The sequence below is a fragment of the Pelmatolapia mariae genome, linkage group LG4 (genome assembly GCF_036321145.2).
Source record: "Pelmatolapia mariae isolate MD_Pm_ZW linkage group LG4, Pm_UMD_F_2, whole genome shotgun sequence".
Lineage (NCBI taxonomy): Eukaryota > Metazoa > Chordata > Actinopteri > Cichliformes > Cichlidae > Pelmatolapia > Pelmatolapia mariae.
The window spans coordinates 28,472,003-28,483,674 of NC_086230.1; the positions used below are offsets into that span (position 1 = coordinate 28,472,003).

Genomic DNA, 11,672 nt, shown 5'->3' on the forward strand with positions numbered 1-11,672 from the left:
TCAGAGGCGGTGTGTAGATTTGGGCTGCTGTTGTAGTAGAATCTGGTACATTTGTTTAAATTTCAGCTAGCCTTCTTTTGGAAATACCCAAGGAAGAAGATGCAAAATATAAACGAATGTCAGTTTCCCAGAGACGACTTGTCAACATTATCATGTTAGTCCATCTCATGTTGTTGAGCTGTGGTCGAGCTGTGATCGAGCTGCCAATAAAAGAATTTTCTTCCTTCCTTCCAAAGAATTTTATCAACCCAAAGCTTAGTTCAGCAAAGCACTGGTGCATTAGCAAAACCAAGAATTTTTTTTCACGATTTTTAATTATTTTTTTTTTACTTTTTACTATTATATATGAGTTGTAAATTAATTTCAAAGGTGCAGGAAAATACCAAGTCTCTATTATGAATCCTCAAAATGTTGAATATGATTTGTTGAAAGAATCTAGGTCACGGCATCTATAAATAACCATTTCCACTGCATTTGCTGGATTTTCCTTGTTGACTCACTAAACTGAAATTGTTGATGTCAATGTATAATTCATTTTACATGTAATTTGCCTTGCGTGTTGACCTTGCTTTTATTTCTAACATGATCCTGTTTTGTTGTGCAGGTTCTTTACAGGGAGGATTTTGAGAAGAATAAAGGGAAGGGTTTCAGCGTGGTCGCAGACACACCAGAGATGCAAAGAATTAAGAAAACGCAGGACCAAATCAGCAATGTAAGTGTCACCAAAACAAGTACTTCATTCACTCCACTTGTCTGTTTATTTCTCAACATCTTAATAATAAAGCAGACTGAATATTTGGAGCTCTTTCTGTGTTTCCCCCCACCCTGACAGCCTGGTATGAAGCCAGTCTGCTCTGTGTTGATTAGTTTCCCTGTGTGACTATAATCTCTTTGCCAATATTGAACTGAGGATTTCTTCTGTGGAGGATGATTGGTCTACATGAAGTACTCTGCAAACGGCTCTTCAGTTCTTTAAGATTTACTGATTTCAATGCTTTAAAGGAAAGCGGTGGCATTTTTAATCTTTTGGGTGTAAATTTTTAATTGGGACCAAAATGTTTGGAATGGGTCCAGTTATTGAGTGAGGACACTGGATGGCTACCACAACATAAGATTTAAGATCAGCCAATACGATTAAAAAAAATCTATATTTCTGCATTACCTCCTTTTCCACTTGACCGGGAACGTTGTCTAAAGACTTTTGAGAATCTTGAGAATCCACCAGACTCAGTTAGTCCACTCCGAAGTTCACTTGACTTAGTCTGAATTGTTTTCCACACTCGGAGTCTACTGAGACAGCTACTGTGGTACTTAACTCGCTAGGTTCTCCACGTTGGTCAGTCATCTACTCTTACCAGTTTCAGTTACAACTCCCATAATTATTAATCTTCTATCTCACTAAAATAAATACCACTTTATATGCATCTATCGATCTAATCTAGTCATCTATGGTTTAAGATATGACAGCCTGCTTATCAAAATGTCTCTTACTAATGGATAAGCATTGCTAGGCAACTGAGCATGCCATGTTTGTTGAGTGCAGCATGGGAAATTAGAAAATTGTACAAGGAAAGCAAACCAAATAATTTGTTAAAAATGTAGCAATTTATATTGAGGAAGGAGCAACAGCACCAATCCTGATAACAGGCATCTGCAAAACAACTGTAAATCCCAGGGGACAGCTGTCTGTGCCACGCCAGGCTGTAATCACAACAATACATTTTCATTTTATTAGCATTTTTACGATCTCTGTTCAGATGAGTGTTTTGATACTGTTTTAGAAATAATCTCAGCGCGTAATAACTTGCCCTTAAACACGTATTACATGCCCTTTAGCGAGTGCTGGAGATGAAGCAGAGTAGAGAAAGTAAGTGGCAGAAAATGTGAAAAATTAAAGCCAAGGTTTTGTTTTTTTTGTTTTTTTAAACTAAAAAAAAAAACTTGATTTCCTTTAAAGCTTAGTCATTATGCTTCAAAGGAAAGCTTTGTATTTTATTAGTCTTTTCTTTGGAAGCCACCAGAATAACGTGGCACATTTTTGTCATCATTTTCTGCTACATTACCTAATTGGTCTCGCCTCCTCCAGCTCAAGCCTCAGAGAATTTCCCCAGATTAAGATCTCAAGTTCTACAATTTTTTTGTATACTGTTGCTTTTAAGAATCTTTTTGTCCTCTTACTTGCTCTCATTGCTCCTTATACATGGTAAAGGAGTTCTCTCCCATTCACTTTTCATTGGGTCCAATCGCCTTCACTTTCCTCTCCCTCTGCCCCTGTTATTGATTTGCCATTTCTCTGTAAATACACGACAGGAATGTAGAAATGTTTATATTGTTCACCTTGTGTCCCCCAATCTGCTTAAGTCAGCTGCAAAGACATTTCTTTCTGTGTGAAACACACTGACAAAACAAAGACACCTCTTCATACATACCGAGCTCTGCACCGGCCTCGCTAATGGCATAATTGGTGTGGAGGGTGATGGATAATTACAGTTTTCATGTGATGAAGATCTTGCATGTTGGAGATTAAGGAAGTCTGCAAAGCAGGAAAACAAACACATATATGCGTTTATGGGCGCGCACACAAGCCACAATTTCACTGTTTAAGGATAGATTTAGGCGCATCGTGAAGTGGCTTTAGTTGAAGCTGATAAACGAGACATCTGCTTGCAATCAATTTGTCATTCACAGCCAATCATAAAGGAGCCACTGCAGATGAACATTAGTGTCTTTTATTTCTCTTCTCTGGACACTGAGAAACAAAGTGCTATAAACCCTCTTCTAGTCTCATCTCTCTGTTTTGCCCTTCTCTTTGCCACATCTCTTGGGCCAACCTTCTCCATTTCCTGCCACCAGCAAAGATTGAAAGGAATCAGGGGGGATGGTCGGGGGTAGTTCAGCAGCAGCTAGGGCAAGTCCTGTAAATCCAATCTGTTCAACCTGCTTCTTCAAAACAAACTAAAATAATCTCCCTCACACACTCTCACTTAGCATATTGCACTTGAGAATAGCCACTGTGTTCTCGCAGTCACTCGCTTCACTGTCCTTGCACAAACACTCCGTCATCCCATCCAGTCGGTGAATACACTCCTCACTGACGCCAGCAGCACAGTGGGCTCTTTGAGCCGGGGCATAAGCGGGAACAGAATACAGGGTTGTAAATCTTGACCGAGGAACTGTTGAGTAAGTCTGTTATCAGTCTGGTAATAAGGAGACGGGTTATACAGAGCAGTCACTCAGTTTCTGTTTCATCAGTGCTGCCTGTTTGATTTTGAAACACTGAACACAGCCTTTGTCGCACTGGCTGGAGAAATGGTCATAAAGTCTGCCTAAACATCTAATTGTGCTGCTTTTTTGTTTTTGTTCAGTTATAACTCAGCGTATGGCTTACAGAATGAAAAAAAATCTATTTTTTCTCTATTCACTTACACTTGAGACTGTAGTACTTTGATTTAAACTTGATTCCATGTCATATGCTTAGTCATACAACCCCACCCTTCTCCTTTTCCTCTCAGTAGTTCCTTTTGAGTCTTGCTCTGTCATTCCAAGAGAGTGTGTAAGACTCGGGGATTTGAGTGAGTTGTTCTCTGTACTCCTCCTCTGCTCTTTTTTTTTTTTTTTTTTTTTTTTTTTTTGGTGTGTTTGTGTGTATGTTTCACCTGTCTGATGTGTCAACAAGCCGTTGCTATACACCTACGTCCTTACACTGCTTCCGGTACCTGAGATGTCATTTCCTCTCAACATCAAGCTGCTTCCCTGAGCATTTGCTGCAAATAGTGCGCCCCACCTATCTCCACAGACACTGAGAAGCTAGAGAGCAAGTGGGAGACCCCTGGTGGATAGAAAAGGAACTGTACATAGCTACAAGTCCTTTTTGAATCTAGAAAAGACTTGAAAGGATTTGAATCTCCTAAGAGAAGGTGCATTATTCCTCATCTTCATGAATGACCTGTTTGTGTTTGTGCATTGCAGATTAAGTACCATGAGGAATTTGAGAAGAAGAAGATCGGAGGAGAGGGTCCACAACATCTGCCAAGCAACCCCAGTGCAGGTATGACCAGCAATTACCAGTAAATGTAGCAGAGAAGTAGAAGGCAGAAGTGAAGAAAGCACCATCTGAATCCACAAAAATATCTGTGTAGCTGGATTCTGAGCTGGAAAATGTACAGACAAAGACTAGAGAACAAAAAGCATTACGTTTTTCTTTAGCTTTCTTGGCTTGTCTGCGCTTGGTTCCTCCCTCCCAGAGGCTATAGGAGCTCAAGTTGTTCACTGCACTCCTCTGCTTTTTAATCTTCTTAGCCATAAATGACTACATTACTGCAAGCATAATTCTATTTCACAATCACAGCTGAAATCATAATTGTACGTAATCTGTTTTTATTCATTACTCAAGTCAAACTATTGTTTGCTGAAGCTCAGGCACAGAAACTTTGCAGTAATAATTGCAAACAACAACAGGAGCAGTTATGTCAGAACAGTGCTTTCAGCATTAGGAAGTAAGTGAAGAGGTATGACTAGTCAGCCTGCTATTTGTATTTCGTGTGCCAGTTCTACACCTTTACACAGAAGGGCATTGTTTAGAGGGTTGTGAATCAAGAGCATGCGTGCCTTGGCTTGCCATGTAGGGTTTTTTTTAACGTTTACTGTGAAAGAGCTTTTGCACAAACAAACAATAAATACACAGCTTGTATGCATAGAAAATACATGGAAATGAATGCCTAATTATAGACTGTACTGAGTCAATGTTTACAAACTTCTGAATTTAGCCTTTGTGTAGCTTTTTTACATTTTCTCAGTGTTCAGTAGTCAGATTTTTCTCAGTGCTTTTTTTTTTTCTTTTTTTTCCTGCGTCTCAATATTCCTACACATATTTATTAGTTTTTATAGTCATTTATCTAATTATTTATGGGTCGTGTACCTGAATTGTGTAGTTGTGAACTTTATGTATGTGCAACCTACTGTGTGTAATGTTTTTAAAGCCTTTAAGCCCTTTATCAACAAAAATGACCAAGTCAGGTCATTTCTGACCCCATTATTTTATACAGGAGAACATTTTTAATAGGTGTTGTGTTTATATTAACTATACTGTTACCTGTTAAGCGAGATTTTTTAATTTAATTACAGTTCTGTCATTTTTATGCAAATATGGTATTGTACAAAAAAATGACCTTTATTTACACTATTATCTCGCTTCTTAAAAGACAGTTTCTCTTCATTTTAGAACTGCTAGAGAAGAAATACATTTTAAACGGTAACATGTGTTTGAGTGGCACCAAAACAATGAACTGGTGACTCTTTAATAACGTTAGCAACAACAAATTGACTAAAGTATTAAGAGTGTTTTGTTTTTATTTTTCGCATCCTTTATTACTTTCTGTTTGTAGTTAAAACAAAATGTATGCAAACATCTTGAGCTTGTATAATAACTAAAATATTTTGTGTATTAAGTGGTCCCACCCTCCTTCATCCTTGCCACAGTAATGGGCAAGTACTCTTAAAACTTTGCAAGGTAGCAGAATTTGATGCTACTTTTTATGATTTAAAAAAAATCACAGAGCCGCATACAGCCATAAATGACCTTTTGTGTAGGTTAAAGCACCAATCATAAGTAGTACTACTTATGATTCTAACTCCTTCATTATCCCTGTACTCCTTCACCAGGTGGTTACCAGCAGCCTGCAGCCACTCAGAACTACCACTATGATCCTGCTCCTGAACCAGTGCGCCAGGCAGCCGCTGCCCCGCCTCCCAGTGCTGGGGTATGTCCTTCACTCTTCTAATTAAATTCACCGATTCCAAAACCTAACAAGAATCAGAAGATTTGTTGTAATTTAATAACACAAAAGCAAAACACATTCTTTCCAAGATGATTAAGCTCATTTTCAGCAGACTGTAACCGCAGCTACTCGTTTATAAACTAACCATACTCATTCTTTTTTGCTTTTTTGCTGACAGAAGCGATACAGGGCAGTATATGACTACTCTGCCGCCGATGAGGATGAAGTTTCCTTTATGGACGGAGATGTGATCGTAGACGTGCAGCAGATTGATGAAGGCTGGATGTATGGCCGCGTGGAGCGTACCGGCCAGCAGGGCATGCTGCCTGCCAACTACGTGGAGGCCATCTGAGCTAGAGGAGAAGAAAAAGAGGGAGAGAAAAAGGAGGAGATAGAGAAAGGGAGGGAAAGTAGGAAAGGAAAAGCCCAGTGCCATCTCATCTTAGCGCCGCTTTCTCTTATTTTTACTCTTGTTCCCTAACCTGCCCTGAGAGACCCTGAACCCCTTCCCCTTCTGCATCCCTGCTCTGCTCTCACTGTTCAACAGCCACAGACACACCCTCTATCTAGCTGTCTGTCCTTCTGTCTGTCTATCTGCCTGCCTGCTTCTCTGTTCGTCCGTCTGTGCTGATGTCTCTCTGTTTGGATGTTCGTCATCCTCTTTGTCTTTGTCCCCATCCTGACTCCACTCTCATGCAACTGCAAGTGGGAATGGAAAGTCCTCAAAGATGAATTCACAGTTCATTGCAGTATGTCAGGGGTCCGTGCCGTGTCACACAGCTCCATCCTAGCTACGCCACTTAGCAATCCTGCCACCAAAACATGCAAAAATACAGAAGAAAATGTTTGGTTTTTTAAAAAAATATATCCCTGAAGTGAGTAAACCTGTAGATACAATTCAGTAAAGAAACTAGCTCAAAGTGTGTTTGAGTGGCGTTTTAAATGGGCCCATTTATTTGTCTTTTTCTTTCTTTAATTTTGCAGCGTGATCTTGGCCAGACGGGAAAAACAGTGTATAGAATCTCAGTCTGTCTTAGCGTGAGTTTTTTTTCACTTGAGTACATTCCTTTAACCTCCAACGCTGTTGCTGTTGCATCAGTCAGCCAGTTTTCAGTCTTAACAGAGAGGGTTTTTTTAAATATATTTATAGATGGACGCACATCTCGCCAGTCTGCTCAAGTAGGCACCCTCATGTTCAGCACTGTGCTGTTGTCAAACTGGAATCATAACCTAACTGTAGAGCACCTCCTGTAGAGCCTTACATAGGCTTCCTGGAAACAGGAGGGATCAGGGACACGTTAGGGGACTTCATCAGTCTTTCTCTTGCAGTTACACTGAACACACGCCTGCATGTACAGTATACACCTTTATTCCTGATTTTGCAGCCTAAATGCCTTCAGTCCTGTGAGAATCACAAAGATATGGTGATCAAGATTAAGCTGTTTGGGGGGGAAATGGCTCTTCCCCTTTGCTAAAAAAAAAAGAAGAAAAGAAATCACCATCACAGAAATCATTTATAAAAGACGAGGCCAAGCACAACTCGATATTGTGAATCGTTTTATTTGAAATTCATTCCACTGTTTTTGAAAGAGTACATTCCAGTCTTTTTTTTTTCTTTCTTTTTTTTTCATTTAATGTGAGAATTTTTTTTATGGCTGTGGTAGATGTTGTCATTTTTCTCGCTCTTTTCTTCCTGAACTGTCCTTGTTGTTATTAGATGTTTGTTTTGAGGGAAAAAAAACAGATCTGTGTATTTAATAAATAAACCAGCAACTCAGTTTGCAAGACAGAAAAGGAGTATTTATGGAGACTCTTGTAGTCACAGTATTAGATCAGTCATGGGATAATTACTTGGAGTTTCAGGACCGCGCTAACTGCTTGTTGTTAAAGCCCGTTTCATTGTTCTGCAGCTTCAAAGAAGGGAGAATTTAGAAAAAATCATTTAAAATACACCTGAAAGTTGATTTTATTGTATGCTCTGTTCATTTAAAGGCAGGTGCCACCTGAGCTAGGGCGGCACATGTGGCAGGCCAATCCCGACTACAAGCCAGCCCCCGTTCGCTGGCAACTAAATGTTGAAACTGCTGGTTCTTGAGCGTAAAATGAAGCGTTTACGTTGCTGGCTCTTCCACGGAAAGGCTGCGACACAGTATTTCTGTTAAAACCATAACACGTGAAATTGTCATTATTGTTGCCATTCCTCCGTGGTGTAAATAATGTCACAGGCCCCTGACCTTATGCACCTTTCCCCTTTTCTTGCAGTTTCATTCTCCTGTGATGCACTGTGACTGTCACAGACATGAGCGATCAGGGTGGGGTCATCCTTACAGTGGAGCTGGGGAGCGGGGAGGGAGGGGATTTCGGCTTCATTAAGTGAAACGAGGCTCTCACTATGTAGCTAGATGACATTGTACAATTGTATATGTATCATAAATGTAAGTTAGGGGGAATTGTTTTTACAGGTCACGGTGCTCTGGGAAGTGGCTTGCCTGCAGATAAAAGCGTTTCAATATTTTTGTGAAGGTGGAGAAGTTCTGTGATTTTTAAAAGCTGACTCACGGTTGATTCACGTTGTCAGTTGGTGTTGAACAATCAAAGTCTCTAATGTCATGAATTGTGACAGTGCTGATGAAAAAAAAAAGTCACTGAATTAGAAAAAAGACTCTTCTAATCTTCTAATAAATGAGAACGAATGAACACACTGTACAGCATCTTTCCTGCATTTTGCATTAATCTCTATTCGACAACAGGATATTTGCAAAACAGACGCTAGATTGGAAAGCTGGTTTAGAGCTCACGGTTGTGTGTATCTCTGGGGTAAATTGAGGAATTTTGTGGTTTGGCTTTGAGTGAAATGATTGTTGTTCCTGGCTGATGGTGCATTTGCTCAAATTTAATTATTAACAAAACTACTCACACTGTTAGATTCCGGATTGCGTCCAGTCCAAACTCTTTTATCTCAAGTGTGTTGATTGTTGTCAGGTGGTGGTGTGGATGAAATGAGGGAGGGGGGGAATGGCCAAAGACAGCCAGTGTTGTTTAAGTGTGGCTCAGGATGGATTTGTTAAGGCACTGTCAAATCTAAGTGTGCGAAAATGTAAGCGTGCGAGGCTGGGGGGAGAGGGGGCGACTGAGGGTGGCGATCCTCTCGATTTCCCAGTCTATGAGAGGCGGCAAGCTGTTTGTCTGACCTGGATTTTAGTCAGGAGTTAACCTCTTTGCGCCAAATACCGCTCCTCTGCTCTGGCATCACTACTGAACCCTAACTTCATATCATAACCCTGCTTCCATTCAGTTTCTGTCTTCTTATGCTGTCCAACCTCCTGCTGCAGTCCCTCTTTCCTCCAGCCTTCATCGTAGGCTCCTGCTCTTCTGATGAATCATCCCTTGCTTCTATGATACTGGTTATATACTGTAGACTTTGCAGAGTGAAATCATATAATCCACAATTGCAGGTTTAGCATTCAGACCAGTTTTTGTGCATTCCATCTTAAATTGTTTTTGATATAATTTTGTTATTTTTTTAAAGAAAAAAAATAAATATACCATATGCATATTGACATACACATGTATTCAACACTCTGAATACATCCTCAGATTAAGGACCTGATATCATCTCCTGTTGCCCTGATACAGCACTTCAAATTGTACTTATGATTCTGCAGATTCAATAAAATGTCATTTTTTTTCTCAAGACTGCTCTGTCTGTACAGTCTCTTCACTTGGGCACATGAATAGCAACGCAAACGTACAAATCTACATAGGTGTGCAAGGCCTTTTTCAGCAAATGTCACATTATGTCGCTTCTACGAATTTATGATGCAAAAAGGACAATTGCTAAATAGGAAAACTTTGTCATGTTATGTTGTCATACCTAAAAACCATTGTGCTGATTAATGAAGTAATATGGTTAGCTAACTGAGTCTTTTGGGGGTTTGGTTCTAAGTCGCAAAATGGTTCATTAAAGGACCTTCATTAGTGTGCTTGTGCTAATAAATTCAAGCTATTCCACGTGGGACAAGAAGAAACAGTATTTCATACAACAATTTTCACCACTCCCCTTGCAGAAGAGGGAAAACCGGCTCTAGCCAGAATTCAAAAGAAGTGGGAAACACTGGTGCATAACTGATAACACAGGCTCCTCAGAGTCTATCATTTAAGACCTTGAGAATCTGGCAGGTCCTGAACTGCTAGCTTTATTAAATATGAACTGCAAAGCACCCTTCTCAGCATTGAAGAAGTGAATCGGGAATGTTTCCATATCAAAAACGAAATTGGGTCTACACTAAATCAGTGGAGATGCCCTAACCAGGGAGAAATGGATTAATATTGTTGTCCCTCATTTGGCAGGTCTGTCAGAGAAACTCAGAACCGTAACACAACGCAGTTATAGATCTTCAGCTAAAGCAGAGAGGACACGGGAATAAAGGAGGCTATTTATGTCCACACTGAATGACCACTATTAGACTGCTGGTGTCCTAGAGCACCAGTCATCAGTCACCTATAACACAGTCTGGAGATCCCTTTCCAGGTGATTCAATTATTAAGGTCACATAACCCATGTGACCTTAATAATTTCCGACATGAGATGGTAGGACAATGGGATTCACACCTTTGCCTCTGTGACAGTAATGGCCTACCTTGATTCACACCTGGGCTCATGTGACTCACAATGACAAAGATGGTGACTTTCAGGATCTCTTCAATGGAGACAATCTCACAAGGGGTAAAATACCCAAGACTCTCCATTAGTTTCTAGAACTAAAGAAGCCACTTGGATGAAAAGTAAAATGTCTTCACAAAGCAGAAAGAAGTTCATTTGCCTTCATTTCAAGTGCTTAAAAAACAAAAGACCTCGAAAAGGAAAATTCTGAACCTACTTGTGAGAGGTGGGACAACTGAAAAGATGCTGGGGAGAGTTTTATGACCTCTTTCAAGCATAATGGGGGAAAATGTGGTGGTAAATGGGGGATTTGTGCAGATTAAAAGGGATCTTCATTGAGGACGGTTACTGCTCCATTAGGCAACAAGATTTGAACATAGTTTGATTGAAGCCAGTTTACTTATAAAGCAGGAAAAAGGTCAAAACGATGTAGTTATCAGGGAGAATTACTGGTTCAGTTGTGGTATGTGGAACATCCTGATTGGCTATTGTTGTTGATCTTGTGAGAAATAAAAAGAACCCATCAAGCTAATTCAACTTGTGGAAGGTTCTCTACTTCTGTCACACCAGCCCTTTGGATGTCCTCCTTCACTACAACCATGAATCTTCTCTGTGGTCTTCCTCGTTTCCTCCTGCCTGCCAGCTCCATATTCAACATCCTTTGAGCAGTATATCCACTATCTCTCCTCTGCACATGTCCAAAACATCTCAGCTTTTCCTCTTTGACTCCAAACCGCCCACCCTGAGCTGTCTCTCCAATGTACTAATTTCAGCCTTGGCCATCCCAATGAAAATCTTAACATCTTCAACTCTGCCATCTCCAGCTCAGCTTCCTGTCTTTTTATCAAAGACTTTATCTCCAAAACCATACATCATAGCAGGTCACCAACATCGCCTGCTAGTCCTCTGTCACAAATCACCCCTGAAACTCGTCTCCACCCCCTGGCTACACTCTCTGCTTCACCTCTCTTGCGACTGTCCGTTGCTTTGGATGGTTGACCCCAGTTATTTACACTCATAGACTCTTTCTACTCTTTGTATGTTCTCTCTTGCTTCTCCTGACTTTAGACATTGTTATTGACTTATTATTGATTAAAGCTACAAACTGTCCGTTTGGTCAAAAAATAAAGATTTGGGGGGAAGTGATCCATGGAGGCCAAACACGCCTGAAAGCCAAAACTCCGGGTTAGAAAATCACATGTGCTTTCTTTTCCCCCTTGCACCTTCGCTTT

At 40.3% G+C, this 11,672-nt stretch overlaps 1 protein-coding gene across 1 annotated transcript in view; it reads left to right on the top strand.

Moving 5' to 3' along the window:
- The window catches only part of lasp1 (LIM and SH3 protein 1), a 31,247-nt gene extending 21,774 nt beyond the window's left edge, over positions 1-9,473 (top strand). Inside the window, exons 4-7 of the mRNA XM_063472295.1 lie at positions 605-712; positions 3,970-4,048; positions 5,662-5,759; positions 5,956-9,473. Of these exons, the coding sequence (XP_063328365.1) occupies positions 605-712; positions 3,970-4,048; positions 5,662-5,759; positions 5,956-6,129 (459 nt within the window). The 3' untranslated portion in view covers positions 6,130-9,473. The remainder of the gene's footprint in view (positions 1-604; positions 713-3,969; positions 4,049-5,661; positions 5,760-5,955) is intronic.
- The last annotated feature ends 2,199 nt before the right edge of the window (positions 9,474-11,672 follow it).